Genomic DNA, 21,202 nt, shown 5'->3' on the forward strand with positions numbered 1-21,202 from the left:
CATGGATGCTCAAGCTGAATCTGCTATCCTGCACTTTGCCTAACTATAGAATAAAAAGTTCACATTGCCAGGGCTGTAGTCAGGATTTTAGAACTACTGAGGCTATTAGTCCAGATTTCCCCAGCACAACTTCATCTAATTTAAACATGTCTGACAAGCCCAACTGCTCAATATGGACTAAGTGCTGCTTTATAATTTAAAGGGATTTTTGTGAGGATTGTAAAGTTTTACAAGTGTCCCTGCACAGAGATTTCTGTTTGCTCTAAGAATCGAACAGTGGCATGTTTATAATTGAGAAAAGTAATTAGCACTGGCATCCAAAATGAAAACCTGACTCCCAACTCAACATCATTCAATTGTTAATTGTATAAGATGTTGAATATGTGCAAGTCCAGTACTCAAAAAACTCAAACTGAAAAATAAAACAACCTGTTAAACAAATATGTGCTTTCAGTAATAACCAGGTAGACTGGTATTGCACGTTTTGCCTCCAATGTTATTCTTTGGTTTTGAAAAAAAAGGGAATTATTCGGCTTTTTCTTTCATTATAGTATTACTGAAAAGCATTAAAAACACAATTGAAACCTCGGTGTTTTATTTTTAATTTTGCTAATTGTGCCCAAAAACCTTCTCACCAGAAGCAACCCGGAGGCAGAGTTGAGTTCCGGTATTTTTCACGGAAAAACCCTGACCGACAAGTGCAGCTACTTCCGCCTTTAGCCGCATCTCGTCACACAGAGACATGGTAAGAGACATTGAGACGCAATGCGCTGATAAACCGACACAGTTTCAAAGTTACATTATGTCCGAGCGTGTCGACATTGAGCCGTATCCGCTCCTCGGCTACACTGCATCCCTGCAGGGTTTCTTCTCGGTGTATTGTGACTAGCTAAGCAGGTAGTTAGCTCACAGGCTAACGTTAGCCGGTCTGTTTCCAAGCTGAATGACAAACCTAACATAGAACCCTACTTCGTCATTCAGCTGGTGATGCGCGCATTTATCGTGATGACGTGTGAGAGTGGTCGTAGCTCCTTCGTAATATTGTGTTGCTGAGGAATGTAGAGTGATGGACACATTTGTGGAACGAGCTAACTCTGGACCCAAATGAACTGATACACCACCTGGAGCTGTGTAGTCCCTCAGCTGTAAGAAGAACCCTAGCATGTGTTGTTTTTAGTGACGTTTGGAGATAGTCGTGGAATCATGTGTCACATGAGGGATAACGCTTCTTTGTAGATACTTACAGAAAACAAGATGGTTGAGTAAGTTCTTTGCATACACCCAGGTTGAGGGTTAAACACTGGTCTCAGTTTACAGATACACAACACTTGCATACATACTGTATATACACACATCAAATCATAGTATGGTATGTCATAAAGATATGAGAAGTGATTGTATTTGTTTAATCAGGACAGGCAATGTTGTTATATATTTGCACATTAATCTGAGTCCAAGTTTTGTGAGATGGGGTATTTGGAGTTAGGCACTTCTAAAATTAGTAAAAGGCTTGTAGCCATGTGTTTTTTAGATCATATTGTTAATAGTATTTCAGTAAGTGGCTCTGTAATTTTCACAATGCTCAGCTTGCAATGTGTAAAATCTGGCCACATGCTCCAAACCTCTACTATTGTATCCATATAATCAACATTTACAGTCAGCCGTTGTTAGAAAGAAGAAGAAAAAACAACGCCAGGGTTTGCGCTGACTGAATGTGAGTTGCTACAACTAACCGCTCACTGGAGATCGTCTCATGTTGAAGTAGTCTCCTGGTGGTGGGGAGGACGACACAAAAAAAGTGTTTTTTCATTTCCGCCACTTTGACTTTAATCTGATAAACAGACTTTTAAAGCGTACACAGACAAGCCCTCAGGCAGCTCTACTTCTGCGTCTTCTCATGAGGGCAGTCTGGACGCTACAGTGACTCACTATCACGTGATATCACACCGGGTTCACACTGAAAGAGAAGCGCTCCCATGTAAACCAATTGGGCCAGAACACGCACTGCGTAGCGCAGTGGTTGTGGTTTTTAAATTGCGGAGGATACTTATTCCAAATATTTGTCTGTTGTGTCTGAACAGAGAGCGAGTATGACGAGCAGACACAGAGAAAGACCTGCTCTATCGAAAACAGCAGAGGAACAAAAAATGCTTGTTGCAAGATGCGCCTCTGGTGTGAACCAGCCAGGCTAGTGCCCAGTGTGAACCCGGCGGTACAGGACGGCTGTTAGGGAACAGTGTGTATTTGAAACGTGTTTATCCACAATCGTACCTGTAGATTCAGACATTCTTCTTTTAGGAATGTTCCTCATCTACTCTTTCTCGCTTTCCTCCCTCAGACGGCTACCTTGCGCCCGTATCTCAATGCAGTCCGTGCTACCTTGCAGGCCGCCCTCTGCCTGGAGAATTTCTCCTCGCAAGTGGTGGAGAGACACAACAAGCCAGAGGTGGAAGTGCGGTGAGTCTGTCACCGCAACACTGAGTACGACTTTGGAGCGGTGAACAACACCCAGCAGTGCATGAAATCTGAGTTTCACCTCTCTAGTGGACTGACAAATTGAATTATGTGTTGTTTCTCTCACTTATAGAAGTAGTAAAGAGTTGCTCCTCCAGCCCGTGATCATCAGCCGTAACGAAAAGGAGAAAGTTCTGATCGAGGGCTCCATCAACTCGGTCAGAATCAGCATCGCTGTCAAGCAGGTCGGTCGGGCTGCTGTCTGGGAGCCAATGGTTATGTGTTTAGACCCCGATACTAAACTGCTGGATGCTAAGCAGTTAGTGATTAATATGAGTGACGTAAAGATTAGAACTGTATCTGTAATCCTGACCAAGTTTAACTATTCTGCTGCTGCAGGCAGATGAGATTGAGAAGATTCTGTGCCATAAATTCATGCGTTTCATGATGATGAGAGCGGAGAACTTCTTCATCCTGAGGAGGAAACCAGTGGAGGTAGGTGTGCGTTTACAGTTATGGAAAATGTATTAACTTGAAAAATGATTTGTTGCAGGTAGTGGGAACCTTGCTTTACATTAGCGTCAGTTATTTCTGTTTAAAGTTTAAAATACTCTTCTTCTTTTTTCCTCCATCTATCTTCACTTCGCAGGGCTATGACATCAGTTTTCTCATCACCAACTTTCACACAGAGCAGATGTACAAACACAAGCTGGTGGACTACGTCATTCATTTCATGGAGGAAATTGACAAAGAGATCAGTGAGATGAAGCTGTCCGTCAACGCCAGGGCTCGTATTGTCGCAGAGGAGTTCCTCAAAAATGTAAGTTGTAGTTATTAGAAATGTTTCTGTGTTTCAACGCTCGCATTGATGCAGCGTTATGCACCAGTGGTTTAGTTTTTGCATTATTTTTACCTTATTGTCTGTGTTTTGTATGGTGGGACTTTGATTTATGTCGTATATTATGCTGTTATTTTAGGGCTACAATGTTATTAATGTTGTAGGTGTTTGAAGTAGTAAAAAGTTCATGTAATTTCTTCTGTCTTTCTGATTTACTGAAGCTTAGACATTGTTTTTCTTGTACTCCTGCAGTTCTGAGAGAGAGAAGCTGGGAACACGTTTCTTTTGCATTCTTGGCGGTCACTGTGGAGCTTTCACACCGCAGAGCAGAGAGGAGATCTGATCAACCATGAGAAGTGGAGAAACATAAGATGCTCAGTAAAGGTGTACTCACTGGCAAATGGGGCTTTGCTCTTTAACAGATTATAGAAATATGGATTTTTGTACATATCAATATTCACAACAGACATTCATTTCTGCCTTTAGAACATTAGAAGTCAGGGCAGCTCCTTAAAAAGCTATTTGTTATCAATATTCATGAGCACAGGGTAAAATGCATTTAAATTTAAATGTTTTTTTTAATATATATATATATTATATGAACATAAATTTAATTTAGCTGTGTTTTGTTATGACTGACTTTAAACAACGAGGGCAATCATTTGGTGCACGTTTCTTGTATTAGTACAAAAGTCCACAAAATAAACCCTTTTGAAGATGGAAATAATTAAAATAAATATACTTGCTGAAAGTGAAGATAAATAAAAAGCATTATTCTTTGTATGTGATTTCTTTCTTTTTTTTTAATGTCATGAAACATAAACAGCAGCTCTGTCTTAAACCCAAACATTGAAGGTTTATTCAGATTTTGACAGCTGGAGACAAACAAGGCATTTGGAATTATATTTCCAGTACAGTCATTTTACAATATCAAATGTACAACATTACAGAGTTCTCAAAATAATGGCGTACCGTAAAATACATGTTGATTTACACACACAACTTACATCAAACTGTGTGTACAGTTTGCACAGCACCAGGCAGGCATTCACTTAAATCATTGGTCAAACAGACAGACTTATGACTGCAGATTTGTCTTAACATTTCATTGTATGTCTTAAAAACGGCACCCCACAAAGTCCACCCGTACATCTTTTTTGGTTTAAACATAAGAGGGAGTACCTCATCCCAGGATTTCTGATTACTGAACGTGTGAATCATGTTTTAAGATTTATATTAATTTGTTTTCTCATGGTAGATACACTGAGCAAAATGGCTGCATTTTTAATATAATTCAACAACTAACTGAGAAAAACAGTTAAAAAAATGAAAACGTTGATGTGTTTCCTGAAAGAAACTCAGGGATTAAGGACTTTGATAAAGGTCATCTTAACTAAAGTAGTTCATTTTTTTTCAGGGGTATGATACAGTAAAATGTTCAGAAACACTGGGAACATATGGCAGTATACACAGTGCACAATATACAGACAATATTAAATATAATCATGGAAAAGGTGCTGAAAATGATAGGAATGTCAGTGCAACAATAGAAGTAGACACGCTTATCAAAAATATTGGCATTTTCTTCAGTAGGAGTTGAGCTACAGAACAGACATATAAAAATGGATTACAGTTGGTGAAAGTGCTTTACAGTTGTACTCCTGTACCGGAGCACCACTCCCATAATGCAGTTCAGAGGGCTGAACGAAAGTCGGACAAGGTTGCAGCTGGAACAGGAAGTGAAGAATATTAGAGGTGAGCGGGGACTGTCTGCAGAGCGTCATCAGTGGTGCGCTGCACTTTCACATTCTGAAACAGCAATGAGAGAGAAGGACTGAGTTACAATCCTACATTACTTATGACATTTACATATTGATTTGAATTCATTGAATACTCCCTTGACATAGTAACATGACTGATACAATTAATTTAATGAAGTCAGAATATATGCTTTCATCTGGTATTTCTAGAATATATGAATCGAACTTGTGGGTATTGTCACAGAGGGTATGAAATTAATTATTTTGCTATAAGATAATCTTTTTTAAATGTAGATTTACATTGCCACAGAACCATCTAAAGTACGCTTGGGAGCAGTGGTGTAGTGCAGGGTATATGCGGGTATACACACCTCTTTTTCTGGCGGTTTACAGTATACCCACCCATGAGCCAAACAGCCACTGGAATATATAGGAGAGAATACACACGTTCTCCTCGGTAACCCACCCATCTACCTAGAAGTACACCCACCTCATCAACAACCACTACACCACTGTTTAGGAGGAAATACAGAAGTCAGCATTTTACTGTAGATTACTATTCATACATTACTTCCTGCTTTATTGAGACAAATCATTCAATGTCTACTCAAACCCCAACTGACATATAGAGGACTGTACTGTTAGACACATTATAGTCATTATCTGAGAGACAAAATAACCGATTGTTAATGTATTCACCAAAAAAAAGTAACAAGAGAAAGAGAATGAATTTTTTTTCCAATTTGGATTTTTATATTTACAATGACCTTCACAAACACAAAAAATCTGAAAAAAGTTACACTTGATGAAATGATTTAAGCATGTGTGCTCTCCAGCTACCAGTTAACACCATTAGTGATCATATTATAGCAAACATCTTGATTCAAGTGGACGTTTGTTGGGCATTGCAGATTAAGCCTTAACATTTAAGCAGTAAACAAGAGTTAATATAAAGATAAAAAAATAAAATAAAAAAAACTATTACTAGAATGAAAATTACATTTTGATTCAATTCATGTATTTGTCACTTGCATACATTAAGTATAAAAAAACAGACTTTACGATAATATAAACGGAGTAACATTCACCCAATGTTAAATCCTACATGGTATTTTTGTCCTTTTACACACACACACACACACACACACACACACACACACACACACACACACACACACACACACACACACACACACACACACACACACACACACACACACACACACACACACACACACACACACACACACACACACACACACACACACACACACTCTTGAAGGCATACTCTCATTCTCTAGCCCGCTACCTTAAACTAAACCCAAACCTAATTCCAACCAAGTCGCAATCCTCAATCAGCCCTTTGAAGCTCCAGCTCAAATGACCTAAAAAATGTCCTAACTCCAAAAGGTTTAAGTCAAATTGAACAAAAACAAATATAGATGCACAAGTACACACACACGCACTTGCGCAATGATTTGTCCTGTCTCTGGATTACAGTTATGGAGTCCCTCCAAAGATGTGAAATGGAATGAAATGCAGTGGCCCTGAGACTTAAAAACACTGCAACTAGTCAAAGCTGTAGACTGCACATAAAGTATGGACGTAGTCTCAGTATCGTCACCCTTAAGGTTTCTGAGGAGCCACTCAAAGCGGGTGGCTCCGGCCTCTTGGCAGTGACGACACAACTCAACTCTAAAAAAGAGGAGGAGCTGAAGCAGCCCGGGTGACGCAGCAGAGCAGACAGCTACCTGTCATTTAAAGTGGCCACGCCCTCAATTATGCCTAACTTTAAGACGTAATATAAATTAAAAGGGTGAGTTATATAAATATTCACTCCATCTACAGTCGTCATGGACGTGACAAATAAGCCATAGAGACCAAAACGCAGTAAACATGTTTATTTCTGCTCTAAAGTTTGGCATTTTAACATTCGGGTCTGCAGAGATTGACTCACTTTTGGAGCCGACCTCAAGTGGTCATGTGAGGAACTGCAGTTTTAGGCACTTCCCTGTTGGCTTCATTTCCTGGCACATTGTGATTGCATGATGTTATTTTAGAGATCTGCTGTTAATCTAGCGTCAGCCTTTCACTGATTACCAGTTTACCAATTCAATTCTGAAACATTCAAAGAGAATGTTAAAATAAGAAACAAAAAAAGTAAATATAACTGTTTAAAAAAAACAACCTTATGTCCATTGTGTTCTGTGTTATAATCTACGTGTTTCTATATTTGGTCGTGTTTTCTTACTTTGCTAAATGTTGTCTCTAAGTTGCAGTGTGTTGAGCTCTCAGGGCCGATACTTGAGAATACTTGAGAGATAAAAAAAAATAAAAAAATCTGCTCCGACCTAAAAGGTAAATGCTGACAGGACAGTGTCAATGGTAAGTCACAGCTGTCTTGATTGTGGTCAGAGATCACTGGTGGACGGAGCCTGAACACGGTTTCCTTTGTGTGAAGGATTTACATTCTCTGTGCAATAAGGAGAGAGGGACGGATCAGCACTGAGTGCTAGGACGGCTTTAGGAGGGACATACACACTAAATACGATGCAACACAGACAATGTGTCTCTCTAGAAATCATTAAAGAAAGTCAACACACAGCTTTCATAGTTTAACGATTCTCCCGAATCCAATGGAGTCCCCGGTCCCAGATGAACTGGAGGAAAACGCAGTGAGGTGAATCACCCCTGAAGTGGATTGAAGTTGTCTACGTCGTCTGCTGAGAGACATTTCTGTGTGCTGCCTGGGATACCTACCTCTGGTCTGTCTCTGTGTGTGTTCACAGAGTCCACGCCTAAACAGACAGACTCCACTTTGCATCCTGAGAAAGAGCAAACAAAGCAAAGATTACTTAGAGTTAGACCAAGTGGAGGCGATTTGGCAAATGATTCAGACAAAATGAGGCTACAAAAAACATTGATGCCTTTTTGGATCAGTTTGGAAGAATAATAATAGTCAATACTATATATAAATTATATATATATATATATATATATATATATATATATATATATAAATGACAGAACTCACCGTAAGCCACAGGGGTCAACTTCAATACCGTGTGCAAAGGGCACTTAAGATAAGGCAACTCCTCTGTGGAAACAGAGATAGAAAGTTATGTAACATGCTGGAAGTTTCAGGGTCACGGTGTACTGCATATTTTCTTTAAAGTTTTTTTATGACTTTTCCATAAGTCATGTTGGTTACAGCCTTGGCCGGAGGCATTATGTTTACAGGTTGTCTGTACATGTGAACAGTGCGTCTGTCCATCTGTCCGTCCGTCCCATTCTCATAATCGTGATAACTTAGGAATTTCTTCAAATGTGGCGCAAACGTCCACCTGGACTCATAAATTAACCGATTAGAATTTGGTGGTCAGAGGTCACTGGGACCTCACAGAACACATTTTTGGCCATAACTCCAGAATTCATATGCTAGTTATAAGAATTTCACACACGTCATATAGAATAAAATGATGACGCGATGACATTTTGGACACACATGGGTGTAAACTGACACTAGACTGGTTGACAGAGGCAAGGCGATAATTCTAGTTTAAAAACTATTCCGATGTACATCATGAATCAGCAAATAATCTGAAAATGATACACTTTACAATTTTGTTCACATTGCCTACTGCAAAGTCCTTCATACCTGCAGTCTTGTCCAGGAAATATGCAAGAAGACAACGCATGACGGCCTGGTGACAAACAACCAGAACATTTTCCTGTCTCTCCAACTCCATCATCACTGGCTCGAGCCGCTGCACCAGGTCTTCATAAGACTGACGGAGAATCACGGAACGATCAGAAACACACAGTTTACAGGAAACAAACACATTTATTCACCTCTAACTAATAGATGCGAGACATTTGGAAGAGTCCCATTCTCACCTCTCCTTTAGGATAGCGGTAGCGGTACTTGTCTTGGTCTCTCAGTGCAAACTCCAGAGGGTAATTCTCTTGAATCTCTTCGTACATCATTTCCTCACACACACCCTTTGAAAAGAGGGGAGAGTGTGTGCTTAGCTTGAGTAAACACATGCTTAAGAAAAAGGCTGTTATTAATTATTTATTTTGCTGAATACAGGAATCAACATACAGCATTGATTTCGTTGAGGGACTTCCACTGTTCGTATGGAACTCCCAGGCTCTCCGCTGTCTGGATGGTCCTCTTCATCTGGCTGGTCCACACTTTTAGATCGTTGATGTTCTGGTCCTGGATAAATTTCCTCAGGCTTTTGGCATACTAGAATGCAAGAAAACAAAATCCATCTTCATAAACAGACGTTATATAATATGAACGGTTTGTCATGTCCTGCTAGGTACAATGGCCGCTGCGAAGAAGCGCAAAGTTGACAGCGAGAACCGCCACATTTTTAGAAGCAGTGGGAAGTTGATCGCTTTTTCACTGAAAGTCGAAACAGTTGCGTTCGTCTATGCCCAGATACCGTCGCTGTTATGAAAGAGTTTTTAATGTGAAGAGATATTACGGGACAAAGCATAATTCATACCAGTGGTTGTTCTGTAGCTGACTCCTGGCTATGTTCCTGTTATCTAATTTGGCAATATAGAATACACTGGATATAGATGTCTCTTGGAATATTTTTTTTACACTTCTATAGTCTTAGTTACATGAAAGTGCAACACAAAAGAAAAGTTTTAGAAAGATATTTGTCATGTATTAAACGTATGTGCAGATTCTCAGAGTTATAGATTTGGTAAGTTGTATCCAGAGGTGGATTCCACCGGCCAGAGGTGTCATGGTGTCCCTGCTACCCGATATCACATGTTTTCTTCTGTCAGTCGAACATGCCCATGAACCCTATAACGGCGGTCTCTGGACCAAGGGGATGTCCCTTTCAAACAGCAAATCACACTCGAGCATTTGCTTCCCTCTGGGCCCGTCGTCTAAGTGGAAGGACAGGACTCCACCGTCACATGCTCGTTGGGTCAAGGATGTAACGGGACACCGAAAACTAGGCAAGTTGAGGTATCGTGACTAAAGCTCGAGGGATAAATACCACAAGGCGTGGCAGTCTTTCCTGGAATATTTTTAACAAACTCCGCTGTGCCAGTCTGACTGACATTTCATTTGTTTATTTGTATTTAGTTTAGTTTATTTATTATATTTAGTTATTTATTATATTTAGTTATTTATTATATTTTGGTATTATTTTATTTTATTTATTTAGATATACTTATTTATTCATTTTTGTCCTTTTCCACACACACACACACACACACACACACACACACACACACACACACACACACACACACACTCACACACTCTTGAAGGCATACTCTCATTCTCTAGCCCGCTACCTTAAACTAAACCCAAACCTAATTCCAACCAAGTCGCAATCCTCAATCAGCCCTTTGAAGCTCCAGCTCAAATGACCTAAAAAATGTCCTAACTCCAAAAGGTTTAAGTCAAATTGAACAAAAACGAATATAGATGCACAAGTACACACACACGCACTTGCGCAATGATTTGTCCTGTCTCTGGATTACAGTTATGGAGTCCCTCCAAAGATGTGAAATGGAATTTTATTTTATTTATTTAGATATACTTATTTATTCATTCTGTATTGTACTTGCTGCTGTTATTATGGGTGTTATAGGTTTATACTTCTTACTTTATACATCTGTTTGTATCTCTTTGTCACTGAATGTTCTTGTAGACGTGGTCTATCTGTTCAAATAAAAAGTGTTGAAATACAAGATACTATTCATTGGACTATTAGGCTTTTATGAAAAAATGTCATAATTTAAATTGTGGCATGGAGAATTATTGTTGCTTTAGACTACATAAAAACTCACACATGACTTTAATACAGACTCAGCGCACACACACACACACACACACACACACACACACACACACACCTCTCTTCCTCTGGGGGATAAGCCAGAGTCTCCTCCAATCCGTCCCTTGATGTTGAGGTCGCTCTCCCCGTGGCGACACAGGTAGATGGAGCGCGGCGTGATGTGGATGTTCATCAGGTAGTAGACGATCCGGCTTTGGACGTGGTCAAGGACGCGGTTCACCAGGTAACGGCAGCCCACGTCAATAATCTTTATGTAAGACAGATCCCTGGAGCAAGAGAGTCAGTCAACCACCAGCCATCTTGATGAGGTACTGTAATCTAGTCTAAGTCATTTTGTGTTTCCTCACCTGTCCAGAACCTCGTCCAGAGGCTGATAGGAGGACTCGTAACACTTGATCCTCTTCATGAAGTCCTCAATGGCCTCCTCTGTGTTGCAGTGAATGTAGTCTGGACTGCCCAACTTAACTTGCTACAAAAGGTAGAACCGGAGGGAGAGTATGTGAGCAGAGAAGAGAGGAAGTTGTCTGCCTGACACTGTTTCCACCGAGCTTGTTTGTCTACACCTTAACTCTGAGAAAGCCTTCATATGAACATATTTTAAGGTAAACTGCTCTTGGATTTGGACTTAAATGCAAGCGTGAAAATGCAGTTTGCAATGTCACGCTATCCTTTGTAAGGAAGAGTGATTTTTGTCTCTTTAAAAAAAAGAAAATACAGTACATGGTCTGCTTATTGTATTTTCTAATATCTATACTGGATAGAACAAAAAGAGAAAAGGCTTACCACTATATTTTGTGCAATGACATCTGGGTCCTCACACACAGACTCCACAAAAAATACCTGCAGTGACAAGACAATCGAGTAAACTTAGAGGCCATCAAGTCAAAGTGACGTAAACTAAATGACACCTTGCCTCGGTTAACATACCTTGAACCCATTCTGCTCAGCGAACTTGACAATAGTGCCTCTTCTTTCTCTCGTTGTATTTGTGGCATCAAACACCTGAAAAAGCAGGAAAAACACTTCTTCAGCTGTGATGTACAGTTTGTTTTGATATTGTGATAATTTTGCCGTGGAGAACTGAGGGACAACATCAAGGACTCACCGCCACCTGTCCTCCTTCGACACTCAGGTACTGCCGGACATCATTGAGTGCTGCCAACGCACACTGACTGCAGAAGGACAGCAGACACAGAGTCATACGGTGCAAAGACTTCAAACGCTTGTGACCCAACTACATCGACTGCTGAATTTTCATTCAGGCAGGCAGACTGTAAACCTGTCAACCTCAAATATCTACCATTAAATGGTGTTTCTTTGGTAGAAATTTGTGACGTACAAAACAATAGGAGACATCCTGGAATTAGAAATGGTTTACAGGTCCTAAAACGGCTATGTCATCAAATCAAGGAGAAGCTCTGACAACCACACACACACACACACACACACACACACACACACACACACACACACACACACACACACACACACACACACACACACACACTTCTCCGGTCAGGTACACAATACTCCTCTACATCTTTTCATAGATAATAGTCGTTTGCTGGTTACTCTGAATTAGAGGGAAGCAACAGTCTGCAGGTTTTCATTCCATCCAATTACCTGAAAACCTGCAGACTGTTGGCTCGTCATTGCTTTTGGTTGGCCAATCAGTGAAGACTTACCGTCGGATTTTTAACCCTTCTTCATTATCTGGACGGAAGAACTCAAAGGACTTGTAGATCTTCAGACACTCCCTCCGGTACTGGCCAACATTGAACTCTGTTACAGATGAAAATATGATGTATTTTTAAAAGGATTATAGAGTATAGCTGGTTTCTACTTTAAGGTAATATGTACATATTATGTATTACATATTATATATGTGTGTGTAGCTGGTACCTTTGGTTGGAACACCAATCCAGTTTAAATAGCGAGTGAGCTTCTTTGAAATGTAAGTCTTCCCTCGAGCTGGAAGTCCAACAGTCACAATGAGGGTCGGGCAGTTTGTCATACACACTGTGAGAGAGGGAGGAAGAGAAACACACCTTTAATGGATTTAACTCACTTCTCACATATTTAACTGGCTGAGCACAGCTCGTCGACATTATTCCATTCAACAAGAGTTTAATTAGTCTTTAAGATTCCTCATAATTACACTATATAGTCCTCTCCTGCGACCCATCAGTGGGTCCTGATCCCGTCTTTGGGAATGACTGATCTAAACCATGAGACTACTGATCAGCATTTTGAATGTATTCACTATCAGGGCTCGAACCTAGCTCTTAAGGAGAGTAAGAAAAGGTGAAGGGATGACACATAAACAAACGACTGAAAACAAGGATGATACAAGGATGTACATGTGGACAGCAGAGGGTGGGGTCTCCAATTTGTCAACCCTCACGTACTTCTTTAAAAGCTGGCCGGAGGAACACGCTGGTTAATTAGGGACAGCCCCACGCTGCAGACACGGTCCGGTTGAAAAGCACGCTGTAGCCTACAGGGCGCTAACGTTTTGTGAAATGTGGATGCTGTATCTCAGGATGTACACATTAAATCTCTTATCTATTTTTTTTTTTTTTATTCTTACAAAAATTTTAAATCTCTTTCTGGGTTTATTTTACTATTATTAAAGAATGTCACACAGAAGCAATCACAGTATTTTAGATTCTGCAGACACTTTTTTTTCCTCCAAATTTCCTTTGATTGTTAATTTCTTACTTTTTTTACTTTTACTTTTTTTGATTACAACTCACATTTTTAGGGTTGCCCCCTCTTAGTTGATTAGTCACCCAAACAGTCGTTTATGTCTTGGCCGCATAAGATTTATTTGATCAATTAGTGCTTTTTTCATGCTGATTGATTTCGTTTTGAGAAATGTAAACAAACATATTTAAAGTGGTGCTTTTGTGTGATTCTTTGTGGAGAAACTCAGTTTTACTCGGTTGAGGACAGACATAATAAACTGCTCCTGATGTGTAACGCTTGTTTCAAAAGAAACAGCAATGAAGAACGCAGAGCTTGACTCAGCAAAAACCAGCCGACATGCAGAGGGTGCGAACCAGACACAGCTGCTCAGCCTCACATCCACGTCGGTCAACACCCATCATACATGTTGTCTGTGGGGGTGATCTTGGGGGTAAATTGATGCAGCGAGCTTGCAATAAGCGTGATTATAATATCTCCATGCATATTCGAAACCAGACCAGCTGATGAAACACTGCCAAGCAGCACAAAAAGGCAATAATATGCATTACTTTATTTGTGCGCAACGTCTAAAACAACCGCGCGTAAATGTCACAAAACGTAATATCTTTAAGACAGACTTCACTTGAATCAGGAAACATTAATAACGTAAAATATGATATAAAATAGGAATAGCATTAGCAGAAATTCACATTGACTCCCAGTCGCATCCTTTGCGGCTCTGGCCGGCCGGCTGCATCTTACCCCGTCTCTGAGCTATATGCCCGTTCTTGCACGGCATCCAGATCTTCTTGAGCGGGTTCTGGGTGAGCTCCCGCGGAGACGTGTCTAACATGAACTCTTCGTTGTCTAACATCCTGGATGTTGTATCACTGATGTTACCCTGCGTATGTGAAACTGAGGCGGTGGGCTCTAGCCCTGGCAGTCTGATTCATCTGACTGGCGGGGGGGGGAGTGTCGCCTATTAGCAGAGGAACAGCAGATGCAGAAACAGCAGATTACCGTAACGACTGGAGACTGAGCGCAACACAGAGTGAGGGAGCAAAACAAAGCCAGGTACAGGATATGACTTTGCTTAAACAGCATTTCAGTGGTGTTATTTTAACCTCAACTAACTGCCTCAATTGCACTAATATGCAGTAATATTTTAAGAAGACAGTAATAACGTATTTACTCAAAAGATAAAGAGATATATAATGTTTGACAAAATAATCCTAACTTAAGTATACTTTTCAGAGCTAGAAATATAATGGAAATTCGATCAATACAACGCTCAATTCACAAATAAAGGTTATTTAATTTGTCAATCATATCAATCAAACAAATGTGCTCTCATTAATTGAGAAATACATTGTTGGGGCATTGATTTATTGTTTTCCTTTACATTTTACTGAACTTTCTGTGGGGTAAATGCAACAAATACGAATCCTTGAATCCTTTTCATATATTTCCAGACCATAAGAAAACATCCCAACAGCGAGCTCACTCATTTCTAGGAAAACCTTTTCAAAGAAATCACCGTAATGACGGTAACAAGTGAGCAAGAGAAGCGGAAAAGAGCAGTTGATAGAAAAACAAAGCCGTCAGATGCGCACATGCTGCACACATGGGCAGTGAATGCTGCTGAGAAATGAACCAATCAGAGGAGACATGAGAGGTCCAGCAGCCAATAGGAGAGGCGGGTCGGGGATGGGGGGGGCGTGCTGACTGCTTGGAGTTGTGAGCTCACATAAACACCATCACGAAAACTGTCGTGGCCACAAGAATTACACGCGGCCCGGTCACGAGGCCCACATATCACACAGCGTTCTTATGGCACAAGTCAATAACAATTTGAACATTATATAACGCACATGTATGCCAACCAAGGATTTAAATCAGCTGCTGTTAGCTTGTTCTTCTTATTCATTTCCTCATTTATTTTGATCTATTATGTAATTCAAAACATTTTCAATTTAGGGCTGCAGCTAACAAGTCCTTTCAATTAATCTGCTTTTTATTTTCCTGATTATACTGTATTTTAAGAAAAATAAAAAAATGTTTTTGTTTATACAGTATCATTGGGCTTCTTTATTTGAGTATTTACAACAGACTCCTGTACATACGTAGAATGTGTACCACTAAACATGCAAAAGGGATCTTCTGATAATGCATTAATATTACAGTTTTACATTCATAAAGGTGTTTTACATTGAGCACATCATTGTGGAATTGGTTATTGGAAATGTTTAATCATGTGTGTGTCATTTGAACACAATGTCCCATTTTTAGAAGATATAGTATTGTTTTGAATTTTTATGTTTTATTGTTTCATTTTTGGGATCAGTTGAGTTTTACCTTTTGTGTGTCTGTTGACTTTGTTTTCGTAGAATTCTGAGAACATAAGTTTCGTTTTTAGAAAATGTCTGTAAACAAATGAGGACAACTTGAATACAGTAGGTCGTTCTTAGCCCAATGAATCTTAATGTAATGTCGCAGTTGTAACACCAGGTGGCGCTGTGCACTTACTTTTAAAGCCAGTAGTTTGGACTGCAGCAAAGAAAATGAAATGAATGAACATCTAGTCGAGAGAAAGATGGATCTTATTAACTCAGCATCTACTGTGACAGTCAACACATCCAGAGGTCAGAGGGCACCGCCGTCAGGGAAAGTTAGCATGTCAGCAGGACTAATCCCATCAGCAAGACGCACGCACGCACGCACGCACGCACGCACGCACGCACGCACGCACGCACGCACGCACGCACGCACGCACGCACGCACACACGCACACGCACACGCACACGCACACGCACACGCACACGCACACGCACACGCACGCACACACACACACACACACACACACACACACACACACACACACACACACACACACACACACACACACACACACGTTTGAAATGTAACAACTCACTGCTGCATAACGCAGATCTTTTATAGCCGATGCAGAGTTAAACTTCCTTTTGCATGGAGTGTTTACACTATCTTATCTAAAAGATGCTTTGCTGTTTCCTTTAGTTCATTTCATGTTGCGTTTGTTAAATAGAAAACACAATGTTGAGTCGATGATCTAATAGCGATTAGTCTAAAGCACATCCAGTTTAGTTTTAAAAGATCAGGACTGTTTTTATTCAAGGCCAACATTACACCAACATATGATTGATCTTCGAGTAAAGATGGAGTTACCCTTCACTTCACTCTTGGGAAGACTGTCTACAAGCTTTTGTAACCTGACTGCAGTGATTTTCCAGATACTGACGTTGGGCAATGAGGCCTGGCTGACAGCATTTGACCTCAAACTAAAGGTGAGTTCAGTGCTCTGTGCAGACAAGTCAACTTCCTCGACACCAAAACTAGAAAAACATTCATGTAGGACCTAGTTTGGTTTTGGCAACAGTTTGGGGCAGAAATCACTTCCTTTTTCAGATGACAGTGCCAATGTACACAAAAAAGACAGCACACTATTGCCTAAAATATCATTAAACACTGTACCATTTGTATGTCCCATTAACTAGAACTAAGGGCTGTAGCACTAACCACGAACAACAAACTCTGAGTAAAAGCATGTGGACAGGGGCGTTGACACCGACATCCTAAAAAAGAATGTTTTGCTCAATCAACAGTCCAGAACACAAAGATATTCATTTTTACACTTTTATCACTCAAAAACACAGCCATACTGGAGAAGCTGCATACAGAGAATCTTTAGCATTTTTGCTTTAACGATTGCTTGATTATTAAATATGTTCATATATATATATATATTCATATGATATATTAATTCTGTGTTGATCAACTATGAATCGGTCTATAGATCCCTTTTGTGCTGCTTGCGACAGAGGATGACAAAAGAAAGGAGGTGGTTTCATATGAGCCTGAACAAGCAATATTAATTTCTCAACTGTGCAGAAATGTTGCTACTTTTGCAAGCATAAACATACAGAAATAACACAAACAACCCTGCACTTAAAAGCTCCCAGATGTGAAACATCAGCAAGATCAGTGCACTGAGCAGGCGTACAATGACTGCATAGGCATTACACACGTAGGCTACAGCAGCTCTGCCTGAAGCCTATAATGAGATTCTGAGCGAGCGGGTGAACTTTCCCCCAGATAGAGAGCAGAGACAGGGAGGGAGGGAGGGAGGGAGGGAGGTGCAGTGAGCCAGCCACCAATACCATGAACAAGGATGAGAGGAAGTGATGTTTTTGTGATTATTCAGAGAAGGGATCTGGCGAAAATAAAGACAGAGAAAATAAGGATTACTGGGTATAATAAAGAGGATAACAATGGAGGGTGGGAGAAGGTAGATTTACTGCAGCTGGCAGCATCTGAGGCATCATGTGCGGTGCACAGCCATGGAGAAGTGCACGTAGGGATATTATTGGTGTTGGGTCTGCTGCACCCACTGAAGCATATTTCTCTCCGTCTGCAGTGATGAACACAAAAGGGCTCAGTGGGTACTGGAGACAAAGCTAACTCAATGCTTCCACAGCCTCATAACATGATATTTACATCACTGTTAACTGCAGGGGCAGCTTAATACAATATACAATATACACCGAGTAGTAGTAGTAGTAAAGTACAAAGTAGCCATCTGTATTTGTTCCTAAAATAACGACTAGATCAAAATCCACAAATACACACGCACACCAGGATGTTTTTCTTGTTTTTCTGCTTAGCCCCACCTCTCTGTGTGTTGGCATGCAGACATCTCACCAACACAGCCTGAGATCTGTTCATCCCTCACACATCTGCCACAACATTTAAAACCGCTGTGACCATATTCGCACAAGGGACTTGGTACAGTTCGTCCTCTCTTCGGGGCGTTCATCAAGACGACAGCACAGTGACACAATGTCAAACAAGACAAATAGAGTTACGTAATAATAACATATTCTTATAATAACTGAGTCACCGGATTATATAGGCCATAGTATTAGCATTGGTTCAGATGGCATTTGTAGCATGTGAGGTGGTCATCGAGGAACCTCGATAAGAGACAAAGTGTAGTGGGCTGGGATTGACAGCATGCAAAAGTGAACACACAGAAGTTCAAGCTGAAATGTTTAGAGCAACATTAAGGTACATTCAGCACACATTAGACAAAGATGTTGGACCCAAATTAACACTGAAATCTCTTCACCATCTGTCCCATTCGCTGCCATCAATGCAATCTTTGTGATACACACATCTAGTTGCTGTAAGAATCACCATATCAACAAATAAAAGACATTTAAAAGCAAGTCCACAATATCCTTTGAAAACAAAGCTGACTGCCTGCAGGTCAGGGTATGCAGAGATGACCTTCTGACCATAGGTTTACCCTCTGGTCCTCCCACACAGTATGTGTAGTATTACCTTTGCATCGTCTGCGCAGACCTGCAGCAATAACTAACTCTACACACTTCTCGAACATTCTCGAGTACCAACTTAACCTCTCAGATCTGTTTGGGGCTCTTTGACGCAGCATCATACCGTAATAAGTGATGTTTGGAGAGCTTTTCGACTACAACGTCGTGTTTACATCCTCTCATAAACAGTCAGTCCACCAGTTACGTTAGCTTACAGGCTAGCTAACCAGCTGCTGCAGCCAGGCTTTAACAGCAGATAGGAAGTCGACCAAAGCATCCTTGTCATATGCAAACTATTTCTTCGTTACGTGAAAGCTGAAATAGCCAGTCCTTCCCAAATGTCACGACTGCGTAGCCTGTCCCACTTCTCCTCGGGAGCAGACCCTGTTCGCTCTGGAGCATGCCTACGTGACACATACTTGTTTACTTCCTCCGCTTGCTAGTCCAGCTGCTCTGTAGCGCCCACTGCACACAAAACCAGTGTCCAAAATATACATGTATAAGAAAAAGAGAAAAGTGAGGACTCGGGAGGAGTTTGCACCCTACCTGCCCTGTCCCGAGGGTTTCTCGGGCGGAAAGAGCCCCTCATGGTCTCGGTTTAAAGCCTCTTCCCAGCGTGGTGTGCACTGCGAGTCCCTACAGCAGCACAGGCAGCAATGAATGAAGTGAGTGAGCGCTGCGAGAGGCGCGCGCTCATTATCGCGTCCATAAGCACGCGCGCACAAGCACGTCGATTTGTTATTGTTCAGCTGTGGTCATGGTGGAACCCCATCTTTACCTCTACCCCTGTTTACATTATGTTTTAAGCCCCTTTATGTGTATGAGCCATAATTAGTCTCATACATACCAGTGCAAACAACTGGCCAAGACCACAAATGTGCCCCAGGTTGGGTTTTGGTCATTTTATTTATTGTAAATTTGTTAGAGAATTTGCAGCACCTAAGTACAACAGCAACCAAGATGGGTCCTGCAGTAAAAAAAAACAATCTTCAGGTCCTGTCTTGTTGGCGGATAATGTGTAAAAATGTAGATATGATTTATTATTTCAGTTTATATTGTGCTCAGATTTTTAAATGACTAAATAGTCTTTTCAAATGTTTTTGTATTTGCCTGTTCGTCGCCCCATAAGGGAAGAACAGGAATAACTTGAACAGTATCTGTACAGCACAGATCTGTCCAACATTATTAGAGTGAAACAGTTAGATTTGAGCTCCTTTTGTGACCAATGAATATTTAAGGAATCAATGAGCATGCTGTATTAAACCTCTACAGGAACAAATCTTAGCCATTTAATAATTTAATCCATGGCTTCAGGATATCTTTACCTCCCAGTGAAAATAATCTATACATAGAGCTTTTAAAGCATGGCTTTATTAGTTTATGAGTATTTAGATATTTCTGCATGGTATTGTTATTTAGTTGATAATTGGTTGTTCTTTTAACCAACTCCACATCTGGTTTTTAATCTTGTAGTCTTTGTTTTAGCTTTGTGATTCACAGTATTTTGTGATTAATTTATTTCTTGTGTGTTTGTTGAGCTATGGTGGCTATTATATATATATATATCAACTGGCCACCTACACACACACACATATATGTATAAAGTCGTAATTAGTGGAATTGAGTAAATAAAGTTTTCTCCAAATAAACTGACACAAACAAAACCTGACAACATGTGGTGTCATTATAGCATATGATGTATAACAGCTATAACAGGTTAATCCGGCCATGGCCTTGTGTAAGTGACAAAATGCAGCATCTCAGCTATATCACAGTTTTTTAATGAGTGCATCGTACATAGCACAGTTGAAACCAAAGTTTCTTTAAAGGTGCCCGTCACTGTTAGGGTCCAGCTTCATATGACTTCCACCTGTACCCATCTGGAGCCGCTGCTTTTGTCTGAACACTTCTCTCATTGCAGTCAGAATACGGTCACCTCTTTCTGGAGCCCACCTGACATTGCAAGCAAAAGTTAAGATCATTCAGACCACACATTTCACATATTCAAATGTACAGAACTGTAATGGCATTTGTCCTGGTCCTCTTACAGGTTGGAAACTTGCACTCCTTCTGATTCTCTCTGGGAGAACTGGAGCAGGCATAGAAGGTGGAGGAGGAATCTGAAAAGGACTCAGACTCTGGTGTTGTGGATCTGTGTACTGTGGTGTCTGCTGGGAGGTGTTGCTGCCTTTGATGGGGGGAACCGGTGGCAAAGGTCCTTTCTTCAGAGCAAGGGAGATGGATGCCCCTGCA

At 40.6% G+C, this 21,202-nt stretch overlaps 2 protein-coding genes and 1 long non-coding RNA gene across 7 annotated transcripts; 2 read left to right on the forward strand and 1 right to left on the reverse strand.

The window, feature by feature from the left end:
* The first annotated feature begins 622 nt into the window (after window positions 1-622).
* Window positions 623-4,073, forward strand: arpc4 (actin related protein 2/3 complex, subunit 4). Its single transcript, XM_076111093.1, has 6 exons — window positions 623-745; window positions 2,339-2,457; window positions 2,588-2,699; window positions 2,854-2,949; window positions 3,104-3,274; window positions 3,545-4,073. The coding sequence occupies exons 1-6, from the start codon at window positions 743-745 to the stop codon at window positions 3,548-3,550; spliced, it is 507 nt and encodes a 168-aa protein (XP_075967208.1). The 5' UTR covers window positions 623-742; the 3' UTR covers window positions 3,551-4,073.
* On the reverse strand, window positions 4,064-19,608 carry pfkfb4b (6-phosphofructo-2-kinase/fructose-2,6-biphosphatase 4b). Of its 5 annotated transcripts, none has more exons than XM_076111087.1 (14): window positions 14,340-14,541; window positions 12,792-12,908; window positions 12,575-12,671; window positions 11,995-12,061; window positions 11,817-11,891; window positions 11,673-11,729; window positions 11,237-11,358; window positions 10,948-11,155; window positions 9,158-9,304; window positions 8,950-9,054; window positions 8,711-8,840; window positions 8,087-8,149; window positions 7,813-7,877; window positions 4,064-5,101 (listed from the first exon to the last, which is right to left on the reverse strand). In XM_076111087.1, the coding sequence occupies exons 1-14, from the start codon at window positions 14,449-14,451 to the stop codon at window positions 5,042-5,044; spliced, it is 1,425 nt and encodes a 474-aa protein (XP_075967202.1). In that variant the 5' UTR covers window positions 14,452-14,541; the 3' UTR covers window positions 4,064-5,041. The 5 variants fall into 5 exon arrangements, with proteins under 5 accessions (XP_075967202.1, XP_075967205.1, XP_075967204.1 ...); XM_076111090.1 differs by lacking the exon at window positions 4,064-5,101 and adding an exon at window positions 5,779-7,525; XM_076111089.1 differs by lacking the exon at window positions 4,064-5,101 and adding an exon at window positions 5,779-7,712.
* On the forward strand, window positions 14,500-15,645 carry LOC142970691 (uncharacterized). The gene is made up of 2 exons (XR_012959290.1): window positions 14,500-14,651; window positions 15,050-15,645. It is a non-coding gene; the product is annotated as an uncharacterized LOC142970691 (long non-coding RNA).
* Window positions 19,609-21,202: the final 1,594 nt, after the last annotated feature.

The sequence above is a fragment of the Anarhichas minor genome, unplaced genomic scaffold (genome assembly GCF_050575085.1).
Source record: "Anarhichas minor isolate MPS153535 unplaced genomic scaffold, ASM5057508v1 ptg000043l, whole genome shotgun sequence".
NCBI lineage: Eukaryota > Metazoa > Chordata > Actinopteri > Perciformes > Anarhichadidae > Anarhichas > Anarhichas minor.

Coding starts and splice junctions, on each gene's coding strand:
- pfkfb4b (XM_076111086.1), bottom strand. CDS start 14,451: ATGTTAGACAACGAAGAGTTCATGTTAGACACGTCTCCGCGGGAGCTC. Junction 11,730..11,816: donor CTGAGCAGAATGGGTTCAAG/GTATGTTAACCG, acceptor TTGTCACTGCAG/GTATTTTTTGTGGAGTCTGT. Junction 11,156..11,236: donor CTGGACGAGGTTCTGGACAG/GTGAGGAAACAC, acceptor CTCTTGCTCCAG/GGATCTGTCTTACATAAAGA.
- arpc4 (XM_076111093.1), top strand. Junction 2,458..2,587: donor AAGCCAGAGGTGGAAGTGCG/GTGAGTCTGTCA, acceptor TCTCACTTATAG/AAGTAGTAAAGAGTTGCTCC. Junction 2,950..3,103: donor TGAGGAGGAAACCAGTGGAG/GTAGGTGTGCGT, acceptor TTCACTTCGCAG/GGCTATGACATCAGTTTTCT.